Source organism: Penaeus vannamei, chromosome 26, assembly GCF_042767895.1.
Source record: "Penaeus vannamei isolate JL-2024 chromosome 26, ASM4276789v1, whole genome shotgun sequence".
In the NCBI taxonomy this organism is placed as follows: Eukaryota; Metazoa; Arthropoda; class Malacostraca; order Decapoda; family Penaeidae; genus Penaeus; species Penaeus vannamei.
Genome location: NC_091574.1, coordinates 20650140 through 20672853, shown reverse-complemented (window position 1 = coordinate 20672853; position 22714 = coordinate 20650140). Strand labels below are relative to the sequence as shown.

Sequence of the window (22714 nt, the reverse complement as noted above, 5' to 3'; positions counted from 1 at the left end):
TATATATATATATATATATATATATATATATATATATATATATATATATACTTTTTTTTTGCATTTTCACTGTTGTATTGGGTTTTGATTAATCCTTGCTATAGTATATGAGTTTTGAGTATATGTCGAACATTTACTGTAAAAAATGTATATATATCACTTTTGTGTGTGTGTTGAGCATAGTGCATAAAATAGGTAGACTCTATGCATATTATAGGTCAGAAAATGTTATAAAACTAATACAAATTACTCTACACTACTTAGCACATACCTTGTGTAATTCTCCTTCCTTTCGTGCAGACTTTGAATGCAGCCCAGAACAAGATTGAGAAACTCCCCCCAAACATAGGACATTTTATTGACGGCACTGTTACTCTCCCGCGTAAAGGTTCCAAAAAAGAGCTTGTGATTGGTCCTTTGTCTGTGTTAGAGGAGGTTCATTTACAGGTAAGAGAGATAAGAAGACACTTTAATCAGGGTAAAAGGCACTGTATATATGATGTAAGAAACTGTCTTGTGTTAAATGACTAAAGCAAAGTGTGAAGGAAAATTGTGATTTTAAGAAATATGCTGTGAATATTTGTATCAGTAGTTGACCTTTGATGAAATAGCATGTTTTAAAAAATGAATAAGCACAATTTTCATCTGTTTTTTTAATATTCTGATTACAGCTATTCTTACATTCACTTATTCCTTTTTGTTTTCCAGGACAACAGATTAGACTCTTTACCAGATGGAATCTTTACGCTCCCTACACTCCAGCTTCTTGACGTATCCAACAACAAGTTATCCTCATTACCTTACAAGATCTGGACGGCCCCTAAGCTGAGAGAGCTCAACGCTTCCCTCAACCTCCTACACGACCTCCCTGTGCGGCCTGAGGGACAAGGTCATGACTCTGGTAATGTGTAAACTGTTTACCTTACCTTGATTTTTATCCTGGAGTTGGTGAATGGACTTTTCTCTGTTATTGATGGAAGTATTAGACACAGTTTTGGTAATATGATCATCTGTGTCTGTGATAGGCACTTATGAAAGATTATAGTGATATGATCAAGATTTATATTTTGAAGAAGAGTGATTATACTAATTATTTTATTTCATATTAAAAAGGCATGAGTTCTGATGCTGTAAGTGAGGTGAGTGATGAGGACAGCCTCTCGTCAGCCAGTGAACTACAGCTGAGTCTCATGGACGATTCCACAGATGAGTCTCCAGCACGAAGGAAGACACCAGACCACAGGTGAATTTTGGCTACATCTTTTTGCCTTTATATATGTACCTTTTTCCTCATGAGCATTTATGTATTTGCCTCTTTTTTTATGCTGCTTTTGTTTTGGCATTGTTTGCATGTATATGTAGCTTCAGTAAGATGATTCATGTTTGTGTTTATGATTTTATAGGAAAATCCTTTAAACAAATTGCAATAAAAGATGAAGTAGTTATTATGGAGAGATAGGAAAAAAATATGAATAATTCTGATATCTACTTTCAGAGGGGTTCTCTCTCTGGGCAAGCATGGCAATGTCATCACCTGCTGCCGACGTCGAGACCTGAAACACCACAGCCTCTGGTCCAATACAGTGGAGATCCAGGAGTCTCTTGTTGGTGTCAGAGAGACAGAAGAGGAGACTATGTCCAACCTCCAGTCTCTCAACCTTTCTCACAACTCTTTTACGTCCGTTCCCAGTGGCCTGGCCTGCCTGGCTCTTTCTCTCAACCGTCTCAACCTTAGTTATAACAGGTAAAGAACAGTGGGGCTTTGGTGACTTTTCATTGTGCTTGTAGGGTTGTTTGAGTTATTCACAGAGTTTTACATACAAAAGTCATTAATCTTTAATTTCATATACCTGTATCCTTCTAGATTAAGTGAGATGGGCGCAGCCACTTGCTATCCTGTTGGGTTAAAGCAGTTGGATCTCTCTCACAACCGTATCCGAGCCTGGCCTACAGTTTCTCGTAGTGAGTCGCTGGAAAGCCTCGAGTCAACCTTGCCATCATGTTATGCCCTTGCTGAAGTATCCAGGAGTGCTAAATTTGCATGCCAAGGTAGGTATACGAACTGCATCTGCCATTTTTTCTTTTGATTGAGATGGTCTTCGTATCTTTTGCAGTGAGGTATGGTGTCTTATCTCCACTGAGTTTTTTTATTTTTTATTGTGGTTTCAACATCTGTTGGTTGTGGAGTGTGGCTGTGTTAGATGTGTGTAATTTAGTTGAAAGGGCTATCTTATTTTTCATTTAATTTTGTCCATTTGTTGAAAAATTTAAAAAGTGAAATTAGTTTGTAGTATGTTCAGTTGAAGATAAATATGGATACCTCCCTTCATATCCAGTATGTCCAGGTTTAAAAGATAGTGACAGATTGTTCCTGTAAATGGTTATTTTGTATTATATATAATCTATTATTTGATGTATAGTTTTTGATACATTGGTGTATTCTATATAGAGATACAAATGTATTGAAGAATATGTAGTGAAAACATAGCAGTAAGAAGCTGTTTACTTAAGATAGATATATATTTATAGTTGGATGGACCGGTATAGAATCATAAATATGTTATGATTGTTTAAATGAGTGGGCATTTGTGTGTGGTATTGTAACTGTGTCTATTTAAATTGATGTGTTAGCCTATGTGTCTGACCCAGTAGGATTGTGTGTGTGTGTGTGTGTGTGTATGTGTGTGTGTGTGTGTGTGTGTGTGTGTGTGTGTGTGTGTGTGTGTGTGTGTGTGTGTGTGTGTGTGTGTGTGTGTGTGTGTGTGTGTGTGTGTGTGTGTGTCGGTGTGTCTGTGTGTCTGTGTGTCTGTGTGTCTGTGTATTTCTGTGTGTTTCTATGTGTACATATGTATAAACAAGGAAATCTTTATATTTGTTAGTGTTTGTTGAATGGATAGATAGTTATGGTGATTATTGCAAAATATTCACATTGAAATTAGGAATGTAGAAATTCTGGTGAAATTGAAATGAAAAAAGAGTATCTAGCATGGTCAGAATAATTCTGATTTAGCAAGCACAGAATTAATGATTGATAAATTTCTTGGCATGTTGTTAGATGTTAAGCAACACATTATCTGTTCTTACAATTAGGTCTTGTTTTTTTCTTTTCTTTTCTTTTTTTCCCATGAATGATAAGCACCAAATTACATATTATCTATTTCTTCCCTTCCCTTTCCCCCAAAATTTTCACACACTCTCTTCTCAACCCTTTTTTCCTTAATTTAAATTTTTTATTTAATTTTTTTTTTTTTAAGTAGTACAAACTAGTAAACTCCACCCCTTCTCCTTCCTCCCGCCTCACAATTACATAGGTCGAAAGTACAGCCAGAACCTGAACGTAAACCGCGTGAGGGGGGGCACCAGCTCCCCCTTGGGCGTCTCCCCCACCCCTGGGCTCTGTATCCACCGCCGTCACATTCGGCTTGAGTCTCTAAGGACACTCATTCTGGCCGACAACTCTCTCACACGCCTCAACCTCTACCTGGACGACAACGAGTTCTCTGTTGTTTCAGAAGTTGATGAAAACGAAGTGAGTTTAGTAACAGGTCTTGTTCGTGTATTTATACATCTTAAAAATTTTATTCTTTTCTCATATATGATCTATATGTAGGTGAAAAAGAGAAGATTTGTCTTGTTCGTATTTAGTTTTAATTCAGCTTGTCACAGAGAAGAACGCACTATTTAACCCCTTTCTTGTTACCAGGCCAGTCCCGTCCGAAGCAGTGCACCAAGGAAGTCCTGGTTGCTGTTTCCTAACCTGTCAATGTTGGATGTCAGCAACAACCTCCTCAGAGAGTTGCCAACAACACTACATGAGCTTACAAACTTGTCTGTAAGTAATAATAACACCTCAAAAGTACTTGAATAAGAGTAACATGTGAGGAAATGGAATGCAGTTTATACAGAGTAATATATTTAAACCAATTTTTAAAGATGATTTTATTTATTTACAACTGTAAAGATTTTTTATTCAGTTAAGTTAAATCTACACTTTTTTCAGTCTGTAGGAAAAGTATTCTGTGGATTTTAAAATTTTATCTCTCCTGTCTTCCCTCAGGTTCTCAACATATCAGGCAACACTGACATCACAGAGCTGCCCCCAGAGATGGGACTCCTCTCTAGGCTGTGGAACCTCAACACACGAGCATGCTCTCTGCAGGAGCCCTTGAAGTCCATGATTGATAGCAAGAAATACAAGACGATGGATGTGATTGGATATTTGAAGGTACAGGAAGATCATTCCAGTTTTTAGAATTGTGTGAATGAATGAATCCTTGCTTTTATCCATGATCTTAGGACTAGTTCAGTGTGACATGTCAATAATTATTTATTGGATATGTTCTTGCACAGAGTATACTTGAGGATGCAAGACCATATGCCCGCATGAAGCTGATGATCGTAGGCGTGCAAGGCATTGGCAAGACATCCCTCCTAGAACAGCTCAGGCAAGAGGGTACTGGATCATACAGGAAGAAGCCAGTGGAGGTCAGTTTTTTTTTCTTGTTTATAGAGTTAGGATGTACCATATAAAATCTGATTTTATGAATATGAAGTGACTTTTTATATTGGCATGATTCTATGGAAGTATATTTTAATTTGCAGCACTGGGCAAAGCGAATGGGAAACAAAAACATCAATACCCGCACCTCCAGAGGGACAAGCATGTCAACCGTTGGTGTTGATATTGGTGACTGGATATTTGAGAAGAAAGTCCGCGGTCATAGTAACTATGGCCCTGTGGTGTTCAGGTGAATATTTTTGCGTGTTCATTTTTCAGATTCATTTTTCATCTTGTTCATAGAGTATAGTTTAGTATTTGGCATTAGATGCCTTTTTCCTCGCTCTTAATATATTTATGTGCATTATTATTGTTATTAGTTGGACATTTTTATTATTATTGTTTTTTTTTTTTTTTTTTTTTATTATCATCACCATTACTATTATTATTAATATTTTTGTTGTCATTATTATCATCTTTATATCCTTATCATTCTCATTACCATTGATATTGACATTGTCATTGTTATTACTATTATTATTATTATTATTATTATTATTATTATTATTATTATCCTTGTTATTTTTTTATTATCATTATTGTTATTATTATCATCATCATCATCATCACCATTCTTCTTGTTATTTTCAGGACATGGGACTTTGGTGGGCAGAAAGAATACTACGCCACCCACCAGTACTTCCTTTCAAAGCGGTCCCTCTACCTGGTTGTGTGGAAGATCAGTGATGGTGAGCGAGGGGTGGCTGAGATCCTGCAGTGGCTGGTCAACATTCAGGTGAGTAAGAGAGGGTCCTTTATCCTTTTTACAAACTCATTAGTGGCCTTAACCCCTTGCTAATAGATGGCATGTACACACGTACAAGGGGAGGATTGAACTCCTTTCTAGGTGGTATATATGTCTTATCTGTGCTCGCTCAGAGTCGTGTATGCTAAGCATGTATTCACATGATTGGCTGTGACTGCAGTGATTGAGGAGTTTTTTTGTTTTTTTTTAATTAAAAAATTTAATTTAAAGATGTTAGGTGAAAAAAAAACATTGAAAGGAATGGAGAGAGCTTGTCAAATGTACTTCTAAGTCATCTTGTATACTTATAATATTTTATAATTATGTTATTCTTGCTATTCAAGGCACGAGCTCCAAACTCTCCAGTGCTTATTGTGGGGACGCACTACGATCTAGTGAAGGAAAAGTTCCCTCCATCATGGAGTGAGGACCTCCAGCAAATGATTAGGGACAGATTCATCAATGTCATTGATGCAGATAAGCTTGGTCTCCCTCGAGTGTTGGACACCATTGAGGTAAGCAGACAGTGCCTTGGAAAATGGTGGTGTAAGGACAGGGACATGAATATAAAGATATAAGCTAAAGGCAGAAATATTGTCTATTATTCATTATTTTTTAGTAGTAATGATTTTGGTCAGAGATTTGGGGATTAAACTCACCCTCTAGTTTTCTGGTCATAGCATTCTTTCTTACTTTGGAAAAAAAAATTGTCTTCCAGGTGAGCTGCAAGACTCGACACAACATCAAGCTACTCTGTAACTTGATATATGATACAGTGTTCTCCCTGAAAACTCCAGGTAGGTTTTCTAATCTGGAGGAAATTAGAACAAACAGCATTTTCATTCTTTTATTTTAGTTGTCTTTCATTGTATATTTTGAATTTACATTTTTTATAGTTTTACACAACTTGGTCTCAATATCTATAGAGTATCATATCTTCTGAGCATCATAATCAATGCTTAGTACATATAGAGATTTATTCATGTTCACTAGATCACTTTTCTTGGTATTGCAATCCTTAATCCTTGCCTTTACAGGGAGCAAAGAACGCCTCCTGGAGCAGCGCATCCCAGCCTCCTATCTAGCTCTGGAGGATGTGGTTGGAGTCTTGGCCCTAGAGAGACGAGTCCAGGGCAGAGACCCAGTGTTGCCTGCAGACAAGTACCAGGCACTCGTGACTCAAGAGATGTCAGCCAGGGGTCATAGGCCTTTCAGGGACTCAGCAGAGTTGAATCAGGCCACAACATTCCTGCATGAGAATGGTATTTCAAGATTATTATTGAAGTTGGAAATGTATTATGATTTATTTTTTATTGATTTTCCCCCCAGCAACCTTGAAATCAAGAATGTTCTAGAAAAATTCAGTTAGTGAAGAAATTACATTTTTTCATTGCTGCTATATAATATATCCATTTTTATAAGCTAATGAAACAAATTGACAATATGCATTTAGCTTTTGTATAGTGCACCAATAACAAAGTGCAGCTATCGGTGAATTTTCAAAAAGATTTGCCTATTCTTTTAACTTACATCCATAAAGGAAATACAGAATCCACACACACACACACAAAATGCAACAAAAAGCAAAGAATTGTAATTTTTCCATCAAATTATTTTCATCATCACAGTTTACATCAGATGCTTTATGCATATGCAATATGGTGTGCATTTGCTCATATTTATACTATTCATATTTTTATAACGCTTTCCTTTTCTTGCAGGTGTCATGTTACATTATGAAGATGCAACACTGAAAGATCTGTACTTCCTAGATCCACAATGGCTGTGTGACATGCTAGCCCACGTCGTAACTATCAGAGAAATTAATCCTTTTGCTCGGAACGGTTAGTATGGATGCATTTATAAAGGAGGGAGAGTGTGGTCCTATATTGGAAATAGAGGAGAAGATGAGTATAAGTTTGGCTTTAGAGGGATTACTCTTTTTCTTGGTGTAATATATTGATATTGAACTTTTTTTCTAGCTCTCATTGACTCATTAACCCATGGAGTGTGCAATTAAACTATATTAATTCTATCCAGGGGTATTTAAGAAAAACAGATTATCAAAATGTTCTAAAATGTGCATTTTTCTTCATAAGCTTGAAGATGAGCATCTGGTAAGAAAAAAAGAAAAGTGCTGCTGGTGCTCTCCAACATGAGTTGTGTGCCTTGCACTTCGTGTGTTAATGAGTGATAGAAGTGAATTAGGAATGGCAATAATTACATGATTTTTCTTTTGGTTTGTTCAGGCATAATGAAGTTAGATGACCTGAAACACGTATTCAAATCATCCACCTGCGCCCCCATGGATGCCAAGTCGTACATAGTGAACCTCCTGAACAAGTTTGAGGTTGCACTCACATGGGACAACAGGACACTGCTCATCCCGTCCCTGTTGCCATCAGAGGAGCAATTACGTAGTGGGCTCCCGGGCATGGATGTCAGGGTAAAGGTGCTCGCAGTTCCAGGGGGAAAAAGTCCAACTCCTTTTCTTTGGTTTAACTTGAGTTTTTGCTTTTCAAGGCCTTTGTCTTCTTGGCTTTTTTATTTACTAAATTTCCTTTTAGCACTGCTTTTAACAATTCTTTTTTTAAGCCTTCTCTGTGATTTTCTTTTATTCTTGTAGTATAGTTGGTTTGGGTTATTTGAAGGATCTCATGAGGAGCTAGTAATACAAAAGGCCTGCTTAGGGAGAAGGAAAAAACTTTCCTTGAGCTACGTAGCTATTAATTTACCTAGACAAGGAAATGATTTATTCAATGATTTAACCCTCAGCTTGGCTGTTGCTGAATTACAAGTTTGTTTAATATATAGGGATGAAGCTAACAATTGGTTAGGCATAGACTCTGTTCTGGTTTATGTCCGCATTTTGAAAATTTGCAATAGATTATGGGAATGGCAGTGGTTGTGGATGTATGCTTGTCTTTCATATATCATTTGCATGACTAATATAAGAAATATCCACCAGACCACATTTAACAGCATCACCTTCAAATTCTGAAGATAACAAACTAACAGACATAGCTAGACCTAGACTAATCTGAAAGTGTTATGTTATAAATGAATTAGTGAAGCTTAATACAAGCAAAACCAAGATGAAAGTAGCCAAGTAATATTTTAGAGTACATAAAGCATAAGGGATGAGTAGAGAAATGCTCTTAGAATTATAAATTAATGGTAATGGGACTTCCTTTTAGTGGTGGAATTCATGCCTGTTTGGTTTTAGATGTGAATAGTGAATTTGAAGGAGAGGTTATGGACACCAGACACTTTATTTACAGGCAGTGTTGCATTGAGTGTATGGATACTATGTATATCAAAGAAATGATTTAATAATTTCATTAGCAATTACTATGAGATGGTATACATTATTTTTTGGTAGCCTTTATATAACCTTATATATAGCCATTATTAATGGTTAGGTTGGGATGGTATTTTCATTTTTGATAATTATATTTTTCCCCCCCACATTAGCCTCCTACATTCCTATCTGCTCTTTTAATCCTCTTTTTCTTCTTGATGTTTCTTCAGTGCTCCACTGAGATGCTTATGATCTCATTGTGGTAAATGTATTGCACTTTATTGGTACTTTGAATTCCTTTTTAAAGTATATTTTCCTTTTGCCTTTTATTTCCTTTTAAGAGTTGAAAAATCTAATTGCTAAACCTCCTTTTCTTGGGCAAATTTTCCCCCTGTTTTTTCTAAGATTAATATTCATGTTTGGGCATGTGGAATTGATATGTCCTTCAGCACTATTTTAACAGTAAGGTCTGTTTATTTAGGCTTAATCTGTTAGCGAGAACAGATCTTGATAGAGTTTAGAGAAGATGTTTCATGCTTTTCCAGGACATTATCTTGGAACTCATCTTGTGTGATCCATACATATGCAAGTATAATGGGTGAATGGGTGTAAATATGTATATATTATCTATAAATTGTTGTTCTTTTAGCCAGATATATAATGTAGTTCTGAAGGTGAAAGGTTTCTCAGTTATATATTTAGTCAATTTAACATTTTGATTAACATGTTTATTCTTCTAGATTTATTTTAACTGACTTGAGTTTCTCAGAATCTCTTCTCATTTATTCAGTTAACATTGCTGATGTTTAGATTCCAGTACGCTCAAGAGGCTGGGCTGTTCGCAGCAAAAAGTTCTCCAGCTCAACAGGCTCCACCATTGTTGGGAATTCAGCATTCTATATGACAAATGCAGATGTGAGAAAGCCAGCCAGGCCTCTCTCTTACCACGGTCTCACCACAGAAGCGATAGGTACTGAAAAGGTTATGTTTTTTATGATGAAGTAATTATACATTTTTGTAATATATATTATATTTTTTTCATTTTGAATATTTGTGTGTGTGTGTGGGGGGAGCTGTGTGAGTGTATGCTTGCATGAGATACTACAGCAATGATGGTGTATATCATTGTATGGTTTAGTGTCAAAATAAGAATAATTATGCAGAAAATTTTGGTATTCTATCATAGGCTTTTTTCACTGCTCACTTCTGCTTCCAGGGAGCCCCAAGAAGGAGTCGGAGGAAGTGGGCCTAACCCCATCAGCAGACCCCCCAGCAGTGCAAGTGACACACCGCTCAGCCCCTCATGCAGCCATCCGGAGGCTGCTGCTCATGTCCTACTTTCCATCTGGCTTTTGGTCTCGACTCATCACCCGTATTTTGGCAGACGATGCTGTCGTTGACATCATTAGGAATTACTTTGTCATGCCCAGAGAGGTACTCTTAGGATTATTGTTATCACTATTGTTATCATCATCATTATTATTATTTTTTTCATATTTAGTTTGTGATAGTGTGGAATTCCTTTTATTATGTTCCTTCATTTTTTTCTGTCAAAGTAAGGGATCTAGGATATGGTCATCCTTTTAAAAAATCTAGATTTTTCAATTGCTTTCAACTCTACAAAGGCCCCTCATCCACAGGTGCTAAATGACCGTGATTTATCATCGGTGTTGGGAGGGCAGGCAGAGTGGGTGTGCTGGCAAACAGGCATGGAGCTCCACTATGCCCACACCACACTCTTCCGCATGAGGGAAGTTCTGCCCTTGCACATGCACTGTCAACCTTCACATGGGCCCCATACGCCCACGCATGGAGCCAGCCATACCAGTCAGCTCACGTATGACTACAAGAGCATGCGTTTCCTTGTCAGACAGGAAGGCGTGTGGTCTGATGTTGAGGTTTGTATTTTTTTGTATGTTTGTTAAAGAATATTGAATGGTTGTTCACTGGTTAGATATAATTGTTATCAATATTTTCATGCTCATGTGAAATATTCCCTTTTTGCTGGTTTGGTATAATGTTAATATAAATCATATTATTCATAAATGGATATATACCAAGGAAGTAGTAACCCTTATATGTCATTCCACATAAGTTTTCAAAGAAATACATATATGAAATTGACCATAAAACTAATCACATAATTTATATGAAAACTAGTTCCCAAAGATAAAGAGAAAGATTTAAGAAGCCCATTCCCTTCCATGGCAGGTAAACAACTCAGCAGTCCTAGAAATCATCCTTCCCAATGAGGCTGTGGTGATTAAACGGCCCTTGCAGGAAAATGATGCCACAAGCACGGCTGCGGACATTCTAGCCTGTGGCATTCAGTCGGTGGTCCTTGATCCAGCTCCTGAGTGTGTGGCAAAGCTCCTCTCACTTGCAGTGGACCACATTGACACTCTCTTAGAAGATTGGTGAGGCTGTGTTTTTCTTTCTGCCGCCTCTTCATTTCTCTCTTTATCTTCCTCTATTTCTTCTTCTAAATCTCTTTTTTCTACTGTCTTATCTTATTTCTTTGTCTTTTTTTCCATTTTTCTCCTTTTTACCCAATATCATTTTCTTGTATTCTATTTTAAAACTCTGTCTTTCCTGTCTTATTTTATTTTTTTAAAATTGCCAGTCATAAATTGCTCCTTCACATTACAAAACCAAATACTCATTCCTGTACTCCCGAACCAGGTACCCAACTTTAGGCACGAGGTTTGTGCATACAAGCGAGGGCAAGTTCTTGGTGACACGCCTGGTTCCATGCCCTGTGTGCCTGGAATGCCATGGGCAGCACGAGGGCCCTGGAAACCACCCTCAGGCACGGCACCTGCCTGATAACTGGGGTTCATTTGTGGAGATGAACCCTCTCTACTGCTCTATGACAGCCTCACAGATATCGCAGGTAACTTTGCATTAATGAGGGTGCTGTTGTTTCTGCTGTATCCTCTTTACAATAGTTAAAAAAAAGGAATAGAGGTAGTAATGATTTTTACCCTTGCTGTTATGTGTAACAGTAATTTTTCATTACCATTTAATCCATTTATCTATTAATGATTTGTCTATTAGAATAGTGTTTTCATAATGTTATACATATTCATAGGTAAGTAGAATTAAGAGTGTTTTTACTATTTTGTCATTTTTTGAAATGACGTAATTTCATATTTTTTTGAGAATACTTACAATATACTCATTCTGGCTTCTCTTACTTGCTTTGTTTTTGCCTCTGTTATCTTGAACTAACCCACCTACTTCCAACTATATTTATGTCTTATAACAATGCTCCCATTTGCAATACAATTACTAACGAACTGTTGCTGATACACTACAGGACCTCAATGTCTCCCACACATCACTGGAGCGCTCTCTTCTCACTAATAGTTTAATGGGAAGTCTGGCTCCGTCGCAACAGGTAAACACTTGTGCAAAATGGATTTTGTGTTGTTGTGCGGAACTGCCATAGGCCCAGCATGCTTGCTGTTAGCTCTGTTTTTTTTCCTACTTGTTTTACTCTATTCTTCTCCTTCTTCTTCTTTTTTCTTCTCTTCTTCTTCCTCCTCCTCCTCCTGCTTCTCCTCTTCTTCTTCATCTTCTTCTTTGTCTTCTTCTTCTTCTACTTCTTCTTCTTCTTCTTCTTCTTCTTCTTCTTCTTCTTCTTCTTCTTCTTCTTCTTCTTCTTCTTCTTCTTCTTCTTCTTCTTCTTCTTCTTCTTCTTCTTCTTCTTCTTCTTCTTCTTCTTCCTCTGTTTCTCATATCTGTTTTCATCTTTATTTTTACTCCTACTTTTCCTTCTCCTCCTATTCTTCCTTCTCCTCCTCCTTCTTCTTCTCCTCCTCCTTCTCCATCTCCTCCTCTTCCTCCTTCATCTCCTCCTCCTCCTCCTCTTCCTCCTATTCCTCCTCCTCCTCCTCCTCCTCCTCCTCCTCCTCCTCCTCCTCCTCCTCCTCCTCGTCTTCCTACATCTTTGTCCTTCTCCTCCTCCTCCTCCTCCTCCTCCTCCTCCTCCTCCTCCTCCTCCTCCTCCTTGTTCTTCTCCTCCTCCTCCTCCTCCATCTCCTTGTTCTTCTTCCCTCCTCCTTCTTCTTCCTCCTCCTCCCCCTCCTACTCCTCCTCCTCTTCCTCCTCCTCTTCCTCTTCCTCCTCCTCCTCCTCCTCCTCCTCCTCCTCCTCCTCCTCCTCCTCCTCCTCCTCCTCCTCCTCCTCCTCCTTCTACTCCTTCTACTCCTACTCCTACTCCTCCTACTCCTCCTAACCCCTCCCCCCCCCAAATACTGAGAAATAGGAATCAGAGAAGTAACATGGTTGCAGTCGGCTGTAATCATTAGAATCTCAATCTTATTTTTATTAATCACAGATCACAAATTTCCCTTCCATAGATTGGGTGTTAAACATGGTAAATCTTTTTACATTTAATGAAGCTCATTTCAAGGCTTGCATTGCATATAACTAAAGCCATGATTTCTTTTGATTATGAAGGGTGTATCTGCCTAGTTTATGATAAAGGTAATTTAAGAAATAAGGAATGAATTTAAATGTTTATGTAAAATAAGCAAATGTATGAATGTTAAATATGTCTATAATTGATTTTAGAAGTTCCAGAAAGAATGTAGCAGGATATTGACTGGGCTTGTCACTGGTGTAAAAAGTGCTAGAAAGGAAAAGAAAAATTTTCATATTAACCTAGGTGTATATCAGTTAGAGACTTCAATTTGAGTTAAGATAAAGAACATCTTAGTGATATATATCCTCAATAGAAAAAGAGTGTAAGTGAGAACAAAGAAAATGAATTCACAATGTATTAAGATGTCTCTAATGTTTCGAACCCTCTGACATAAAACATCTTCAAAAACCATCAACATCAGGTTTTCAGAGTCTCCTCTTATGTGTTCCAGGGTCACCCACTTGTAGGCGTCCCATCCCCACAGCCAGGTGGAAGATCATCCACATCCTCCACTGCTGCAGGTGTAGGAGGAGGAGGCACTGTGGGAGGGGGAGTGTCACCAGGTGGAGCAGCTATCGGGGGGAACATGTCACCTCAGCTTCCTAGACGCAGCTGGGGATCTCGGGAGTCATACACGTCTGACGGAGATAGCGGTGTTGGAGCTGAATCTACTACCTCAAGGTATGCCTTTGGGGTTGTGGAGAGGAAGGGCTTCTCTTGTCTCTTTGCTTTTGTTACTCTTTCCTTGTTTTCCACTCTCTTCATTTTTCAATGTGTGCCTTGGGGTCTTTGGAGACAAGTTTTTTTTTATATCTTTTCTCTCTTTTTCCCCTCACTTTACGTGTCATGATTGCTTTGGGTTTATTGTGCAGAGATTTTGATTGTCTTAAAATGGAATCGTTTGCAGCTTAGTGCTTTATGCAGAATAGATTTTTAATAATTTGCCTTGAGATTGTTGAGAATGTTTATGTCTTGGATATTTCACTTTTTTTTCCAGTATTAGTGTGCATGATGATAGATACTGCATATAATGGGTGATATAACAGAACACTTTTGATAATCTCAATATTTTATTCAATTTGTTATGATAGAAATTGAAGTGTGATATATTTTCATAGCCTGCAAGGACCAATATTTTCAAGGTTAGCATGAGTTTTACAGCACCTTAATTACACATCAAAATTTCTTTTTGCTCCACTTTATTAGATATTTTTTATACTGTAGTGTCTGCTTGCATAAACTAGTTGTATTTTCACTTTATGTTAGTTTTTGCTATTTAGATATAGAGAGAGAATTGGTGCATTAGCTTGATGAATGAAAAATTGTCACTTATTTCATAACCAGTAAGTCATTTTTGTTGTCACAGGATTGGTATGTTATGATTAGCTTTTAGATTTTTTTCACTTATGGAATGCTGACACATTTAGAATATTCAAAAAGTATGAAAGCATGTATAAGGTGTTATGTTATATCCCACACACCAAATTACTTTTGAGAAGGAATAGTTGGTTTTCATATTTTCCAGATATTTTGTCATGAACTGCAAGTGTCGTAGTCAGCATTTATATATTTTTAATTGGTCAGTTTTTTTCTTCTTGTTTACTGTACATTTTGTACTAATTTGTTGAAATATATTGTAAAATCAAAGGACCAAAGTAGATGGTATTTGCTAGTCTGTTAAAAGCATATCTTCAAGAAATGAAATATGCTGTATGGTTAATATACATTTTTATACTTAGATAAAGAAGTAGTAGCTTATCATTCAATACACTGCATCATTTTGACTAAATGATATGAAATAAACTCATTCTTTCTCAGAACTATCTTTCTGTTCCCATGACCCATAACCTCCTACCTCAAACAGTCGCAAGCCATCAGCCGAAGGGAGACCAGACCTCGACAACAGTGGAAACAACGAAGGAGAGACATCAGGTGGCCAAGAGGTGACACCAGTCGTCTATTCCTTCATGGTGGAGGAATGCATTCTAGCTGCTTACACTGCTCGCTCCGTGCCGTGTCCTCTCCATGCGGATCTTCTCTTGGCTCAGATTGCGCCCGACACAGTGAGTGATATTTTTATTTTCTATAATTTTTTTCTTCTACTTCTTTTTTTTTAGGGTACTCTGTGGTTTTCAGATTGGATACAGTAGTGTAACAGTTTCAAGTATGTCTTCTGATCTGTAATTATCATTCTCAATTCTTTTGCTGATTGTTTTTTGACTTACAAATTACCAGGGACTAAATACACTCAATGTATCATTTCCTTACAAATTACCAGTTACTAAATACACTCAGTGTATCATTTTGTGTTTCTTCACAGGTTTTCCTAGACTTAGGTGACAGGTACCTTGTTCGTCCAGAGCTGATCAAACAGGGCAAACTACTAGGCCGCGGAGGCTTTGGCTTCGTCTTCCAAGGGGCATGTCGCAACAGAGCTAGTGGGGCTCCCATGGATGTGGCCCTTAAGATGCTGCAGCCTGTTGATCCTGGAACCAGTGCCAGACAGAGTGCCATTGTTGCTTATAAGGTAGTTATGAGTGTCAGTTTTAGTAGTGGAAGGATTTATGGTGGATTTCACTCTGTTGAGGAATTGTTGATAAGATATTAGACACAAGAGTTAGTCAGAGATTGAGTGCCATTGTTACATTTAGATTAATATAGAAATTTTCATTTAATGGTCTTGTGTTTAAATATTTTGTAAGAAATTATCATTGATGAGATGAGTTTTGTTTTTTAATGATTTTCAGGACTAGTTTTCGATGCACCATAAATGATTTGTATGTCACATAAAAGTCTAATAAGTCTTCTATTTGTTTCCGCTTACAGGCTGCTCAGAGCAAGTGGGAACGAGACCCCCTGCAGTACGCATGCAAGGCTTATTGCTCAGCAAGACAAGAGGTGAACATTCTCCTCTCTCTCCGCCATCCTCACATTGTTCCCTTGGTGGGCGTATGTCCGCGTCCCCTGGCCCTTGTCCTAGAGTTGGCACCCCAAGGAGCTCTTGACCAGTGTCTTAAGCATTACCAGAGATCGGGAGCCAGACTTTCCCTCCATACATTGCAAGCTGTTGTGTTACAGGTTCGTTGCATAAGTGCATGTTTAGATATATATATTACTTGAAAAAAAAGCTTATATGATTTTATAGTATAGTTTAATAAATTGCTAAGATTAGGATTTATTAAACAAAACAGTGTACATGTGAAAAAACAATATTTAATGCATAAAAGGTGCATATTACAAAATTCTCTTTCTCATAGGTTGCCAAAGCCCTGGAGTACCTGCACGGCCAACACATCATCTATCGAGATCTAAAGAGTGAAAATGTTCTCGTGTGGGAACTTCCTCCACCTTTCCATCACCAGCCTCAGCCCAAAGTAGATGTCCGACTTGCTGACTATGGTAAGTTTTCTTTCAGTTCATTGTAATATTGCTTTAGTTGGGAGATAGAAATGTAATTTCAAGGTTGATATTCAGTGGCTAGAGAGTATTTCGACTTCAACATTCATCAAAATTTCTCATGTTCTCTATTCATGCTAAATTGAAAGGAAAGCCAAATTCTCATATATGTATGCCATTTCTTCCCAGGTATTAGTAGATCGAGTCTGCCTACTGGAACGAAGGGCTTTGGGGGCACAGAAGGATTCATGGCACCAGAGATGATGAGACACAACGGAGAAGAAGAATACACAGAAAAAGTGAGTGGATTTAGGAAAGAGGATTTGGAGAAATCTTAGTAGTTTGGCAGAAATTTTATTTGACCTTTATATCCCTCATTTTTTTCTTTTTTAATGTATGATTGTTGTTTGTTTGTTTATTTGTTGTGTATGTTTGTAATGAAAGTGAATTTTGACATATTTGTTTGTATTTTTGTTAATGTTGCTATATATAATTTATTTGTTTGTGTTTTTGGCTGCCGATCACTTACACATATAATACCTTTCATTTCCTTTATTACAGGTTGATTGCTTCTCTTTCGGCATGTTCATGTACGAGCTTTTGACAACACACCAACCATATGAACATTGTGACAATGTGAAGGAGCACGTGTTGGAGGGAGGGCGGCCAGCTCTCACGCACAGGGTAGGCAAACGATTTAATTTTGTTTGATAATTTTCTTTTTTGCTATTCTTGTTGTTGTAGATTCTGAGTGTATTGTGTTATGTAGATTTAAGAATTGCAGTCTATTTTTATTTTTACTTTTTTATCTAGCTTTACCTTTCTTATTCATTTTATCTTCCTTTTTATTTTTTTTCAGTGTTTCCATGTCTTTCTTTCTTTCCTCATGATTCCACTCATTTAACAACACACTTTTACCATACAGGAGACAGAATACCCCGTGTATGTGCTTGACCTGATGGTGATGTGCTGGTCACAGCAGCCGAGGCTACGACCCTCTGCATCCCAGATCGTGTCCATCGCCTCGGCACCAGAGTTTACCCACCTCCTGGACGTGGCCTCGCTTGATCACTCCCTTAATATCATGGATGCAATAAGGGTGCCACCTGTGTTGGTGAAGGATGAAGGTAAGGGCTTTAAATCATTTTTATTCTTTCCTGATTGTGTCATTAGGATGGCAGGAAAGGGTTAATGTTGTTGTTAAGCATTGTGTTGTCTTTGTTTCTTCAGTAAGATGGAATTGATAATTTTGAAGATGAACTTTAACAGGTCATAAAGTAATGATAATTACAAAGTGAATAGAATAAATGTTGAATGGTATTTATAAGGAAAGGCTAATATTTTTGTTCTCTCACACAGATGGAGAATTAGTTGTGCGTGATCAAGGCAGCATCTGGGTGAGCCGTACTTCACCGCAACTGGACATGGTGGGTGCAGGTGAATGGGGTTGGGGTGCTTACACCAGCATAGAGGGGCTTCCCGACACCATAACTGCAATGTGCTGTGTTGGGGAATACGTTTGGCTAGGAGACAGTGCTGGAAATATCCATGGCTATAGGTAAGAATAATGATTTTGATGGTTAAAGTAAGTTCCCGAGTGATTTATAGTACTGCAAAGAATAAGAAAAAATCATATTTGGTATAATCTCTGTATTTGCTATTTCTGCATAATTAATTGGAAGTATAGATTTGTGACTATTTATTTCACCTTTCCACAGCACCCGTGACTATGGGAGAGTCTTTAGCTATTGCCTCGAGCCCGATGCACCCCAGTCATCTCCTGTTCGCTCACTCTGCAGCTTGCATGCACTAGGAAGAGTTGCAGTTGCTCTTTGCAATGGACGTCTTTTCCTGTGCAGTTCAGACGTTACACCAACATCCCCTGTGCTTGGTGAAGGAAGCTTTGTTATGACTGAGTTAGCTGGATCCACACAGGAGATTCACTGTTTGGCAGTGGCCCAGACTCCTACTACATGGTATGTTGTATTGGAAGTCTTATTGTAAATACTCATAGGAAAGGTAAGATATTTTGCTGATAAAAAGAAAATTGTTGGTTTGGGATTTAGAAGTTGATGCTTAACCCACATGCAACGGTACATTTATCAGCCGAAAATAATATTTTCCGGGCGTTTTCCCGGAAATGTTTACTTTTCCAAGGTATCTCATATGTGGGACACCCGTCATAAATGGGTTATGTCACAGTATTTGTAATTTAGTTTTTATCAGCCATAGTAACCTTTCCCCCTTAACAGGTCTTTATGGTGTGGAGGCAGCGAGGGGACAATGAGCATCTTTTCCCTGCGTGATGATGGCTTGGTGGTGAGCCAGGACTCTGTCTCACACTTCACCACCTCCACACCCCCTCCCTCAGGAGATGCCTGTGATGTCCTGATCCTCCATGCACCACAGACGATCTCAGCTGTTTCTAGACACTTAAGGAATTCTATATGGTCTTATGTTTATCCAGGTAAGGTGGACTCTCAGTTTGACATAAACTGTTCATTGATAACCTGTTCAAGAATTGATGAATAGGAATTGTTTAAGGAAAATTCTCAACACCTTTATTGTATTTGTTTATCATTTTTTTTATTATTCATTTATTTATTATAATTTTTTAAAGTATAAGCACCATTTGAAGGAAATATTGTTTGAATTATCAAAAAAATCATCTTTACAGGCTGTGTTGTATATCACTGGGATGTAAAGGAGAAGAAATTAGTTAACAGATTGGACTGTTCTAAGTTAGTTCCTTGTTCTGAAAGTCTGCAGTCCATCAGCATTGAAGAGCACCTTTCCCCTTCACAATGTCAGGTATGTACATGCACTTTTAAGTGTTTTGAAATAAAAGAAAATTGAGGAGTTAAATCAATAATTAGAAGTTGAAGGATCATTGATTGTGGTTGTATTTAGTGTATGTTATTTAAGTTTCATTTGTGTGAACTATTTGCACTGTATTATATATATCTTCCCCACAGGTCTCAGCTGTAGCAGTGTGTGGAGGTGAGGTGTATGTGGGGACGACCTGGGGCTGTGTTGTGGTGGCTGAGGCAGAGTCCATGCGGCCCATCACAGTCTTCCGGCCCTACGAGGATGAGGTGCGAGCCATTGTCCCACTGCCACCAACATCGGTCATTGTTGAGCCAGAGTTGGGATCTGGAGATGTATCAGATAGCAGTGAAGGGGACATTGAGAGGCTGATGAACCCGGTACCACTGCTGGCTACTATTGGGAAGGGCTACCGCAATCTGCTGGGCCGGTACGCACCCATTCCCAGATCAGCACAACCCGAGCCGGGTGCCCAGAGAGCCATGTACTGCTTGCTATGGCGAGCACACCACTGGCTCAACACATGAGTCTTCTCGTGAGAGTGATATAGGATTTTGTTGATATTGTATTTGTTGATACCTAAAAAAGCTAGTTTTTAAAAAAGTTCTTTCTTCTTTTTTTGTACACAATAAGGGAAAAAAGAAAAAAAAGTGAAATTGGTCACAAATTAGATAATTAAGTGAGTCAGAGATTTTTTAGGTTGTATCTAAAAAGGATTCTTACTCAGGATATCTCTTAACATGAATTAGTTACAAAAGAAAACGTATATAATTGAAGAAAAGACTAGACTAAACGATTTCCAATGGAGAAAAAATGACGAATTGCTTCATGAAGACAAAATTGTTTCATCCTCACCGCCAGATAAGACTACAAAGACTACAGATATTACTCAGCTAAACATCATTTCAGATATATGAATGGAAGTTGAATGGGAATATTGTAAAGCTTTCAGGTTTTGTGTAACAAGCTTCAATTATTTCCATTCACCACGTGCAGAGGAACTATTCATTTACAGATTTACAGTGATAAAGAACATCCAAAGTGGCTTCTGAGTTGAAGTATATTTAGGCCTTGAATATTTTCTTTTGCGTATTGAAGTGTGACCTTGGAAGATGAAAACTATTCCTGTGTGACATGTGTATACTAGATAACTCCTTATGTTTTAAAATCATACACAAAAATTGCCTTAATCGATTTCTATCCGTGATGCGGATGGCAGCTTTTAGAATTATTTTTTTGATAGGTTACTAGGTTGAACTTCTTGCTGTTGAGGTTTTTATGTATATTTATATACAGTAATTGCCAAGCAAGACAAGTTAGTACTTCCACTTTATTTTGAGGCTTTGTTTTATAACAGATAGAATCAGTAAACAAGACACTGTTATATACTGTTTTACCTGCAGAGAAAATGAGAAAATGTCGACTGAAATAAAGAGTTGATATTTTTACCAAAGAAACTATTCCAGGATTACTTGTACTATATATAATGGCAATTCTATTTAATCAGCTGTGATTTAATGTGTATTCCTATGTAAACTATTATGTAGCACAAGTGTATGACTACTTATAACTCACTGCGCTTTGTCAGTATCGGCAGACTGACCAACTCAGAATTCTTGTTCTCTAGTCAATAACTGTTTTATTGTGATAATGTTTCTTACAGGCAACCATGGTTATTTTTAGTGCAGGGTTTTTTGTAAAATTGACATCATACCAGCAACACATTCTCAATACTTGACCCAATTTTTCATTTCCCTTTTGGAGCGTGTGATGTATAATTGTTCTTTTTTTCTCTTTTTTTTAAGATGAAAATAAAAGACTTTGAAATTCTAGTAGGGTATGCTACTATTTTTGTTTGTTGATGGATGTTCTTCAGACTACTGATGTTGTCCATTGAAGTGATCAGTGGGCTGAAGTGCATTTTCAGTACCAGAATAATAAATATATTGAAGAAATTGTTTACTTATGGCCTATGTACTGATTACTTCATATACTCTGCACATAACTCTTGAAATCCAATCACAGAAATGTGGAAGGTTTAGTTAAGGATATACTAAGTACAGCCATAAGTTCATTGACATTGATATATTATGATATTTTTTTGATATTTAAAAAGAAAGAGTGGGCTCTGTCCCAAATATGATAAAAATATCCCCAAGAAAAGTAATGGCTTTCAGATGGTGATTCTCTAATTCATTTGTCTTTCGTGAATCACGCCAAAAGGAAAGAGGCAAAATGAAGTAGTAAATAAGAAAAATAATAAGATGAATAATAACAATTAATGAAATAGCCTGGAAAATAGGTTTAATAGGACAAAAGAAATATTTTCTGAACAGTACTTAATAGTAGGTTGATATATTAAAAAATATATAAGTTGAAGATATAATAGATATATTGATGAATTCTGAGGACGTACAATAAGAATGTAAAGGTTAATAATGATAGTAATTATTAGTATCATTTTAAAATCATTGATTATGAAATTACAAATATGGTAATGATTATCAACAATAATCATAGATATATTCCCATTAATGAGAAAAGTTTTTAAACAACCCTTCTGCTAATTATTAATCAGCTGTTAAGGTGGAAGATACAAACAAGTGGAATCACATGTAAGAGAGAAAAAAAAATGCAGACAGTGGACATACAACCCTGTCAAATTAAGGCAGCATTGGTCATACACAAAAATAAATCAACAGATTATATAATGATGATGAAAATGATAAGAATGATAATGATATTAATGATGGTAATGATAATAATAATAACAATGATAATGATAGTAATAATGATAATAATATGTTCACGATAATTATTATTATGATAATAAAAACAAAGATAATAACTAATGATTAGAATGATGTTAATGATGATGATAATAATAATCAGAAGATATAATTATGATAATAATAATAATCAGAAGATAACATTATGGCAATGATAATACTTTTAATAATGATAATGATAGTAATAACAATAATCATTATAATGATGGTAATTAAATAAAGATAATAATAGTAATGATAATTATATTGATAATCACAGTAATGAAAATAAAGTCAACAAAAGTAATGAAGATGATAGTAATGATGATAATAAAAATAAAGATAATGATAATATTGATAATATTGATAACAATAGTAATAATGATAATAGTGATGATAATAATGATAATAGTGATGATAATAATAATAATAATATTAATAATAATAGTATTAATGATGACAATAATATTAATGGTAATATTAATAATAATAATAATAATAATGATAATGATAACGATAATAATAATAATAATGATAATGATAAAATAGTAATAATAATGATAATAGTGATGATGATGATAACAATGATAGTAATAACAATAATGATAATAATAATAATTGAAATAACAGTCATGATAATAAAATAATGATGATGGTAGAAGTAGTGATGAATCAGACGATATCAATAATA

The 22714-nt window shown here is 36.7% G+C and overlaps 1 protein-coding gene across 14 annotated transcripts in view; it reads left to right on the top strand.

Annotated features, from left to right (window-relative positions):
- Lrrk (Leucine-rich repeat kinase) overlaps positions 1-21210 on the top strand; it is a 175654-nt gene extending 154444 nt beyond the window's left edge. For 6 of the 14 annotated variants that reach the window (XM_070140131.1, XM_070140134.1, XM_070140132.1 and 3 more), the window contains 36 exons: positions 301-447; positions 709-901; positions 1114-1243; positions 1496-1744; positions 1865-2049; positions 3258-3529; positions 3704-3832; positions 4058-4225; positions 4351-4485; positions 4603-4748; positions 5150-5294; positions 5648-5818; positions 6022-6100; positions 6341-6565; positions 7025-7147; positions 7553-7755; positions 9415-9574; positions 9821-10038; positions 10245-10502; positions 10816-11021; positions 11287-11497; positions 11924-12004; positions 13485-13714; positions 14559-14612; positions 14898-15096; positions 15354-15560; positions 15860-16111; positions 16291-16432; positions 16619-16728; positions 16991-17113; positions 17355-17556; positions 17789-17987; positions 18148-18405; positions 18682-18896; positions 19107-19240; positions 19405-21210. In XM_070140131.1, the coding sequence (XP_069996232.1) occupies positions 301-447; positions 709-901; positions 1114-1243; positions 1496-1744; positions 1865-2049; positions 3258-3529; positions 3704-3832; positions 4058-4225; positions 4351-4485; positions 4603-4748; positions 5150-5294; positions 5648-5818; positions 6022-6100; positions 6341-6565; positions 7025-7147; positions 7553-7755; positions 9415-9574; positions 9821-10038; positions 10245-10502; positions 10816-11021; positions 11287-11497; positions 11924-12004; positions 13485-13714; positions 14559-14612; positions 14898-15096; positions 15354-15560; positions 15860-16111; positions 16291-16432; positions 16619-16728; positions 16991-17113; positions 17355-17556; positions 17789-17987; positions 18148-18405; positions 18682-18896; positions 19107-19240; positions 19405-19782 (6537 nt within the window). In that variant the 3' untranslated portion in view covers positions 19783-21210. Of the gene's footprint in view, positions 1-300; positions 448-708; positions 902-1113; positions 1244-1495; positions 1745-1864; positions 2050-3257; positions 3530-3703; positions 3833-4057; positions 4226-4350; positions 4486-4602; positions 4749-5149; positions 5295-5647; positions 5819-6021; positions 6101-6340; positions 6566-7024; positions 7148-7552; positions 7756-9414; positions 9575-9820; positions 10039-10244; positions 10503-10815; positions 11022-11286; positions 11498-11923; positions 12005-13484; positions 13715-14151; positions 14176-14558; positions 14613-14897; positions 15097-15353; positions 15561-15859; positions 16112-16290; positions 16433-16618; positions 16729-16990; positions 17114-17354; positions 17557-17788; positions 17988-18147; positions 18406-18681; positions 18897-19106; positions 19241-19404 lie in introns of all 14 variants that reach the window. The other 8 variants (XM_070140128.1, XM_070140121.1, XM_070140124.1 and 5 more) reach the window with 7 other exon arrangements.
- Positions 21211-22714: the final 1504 nt, after the last annotated feature.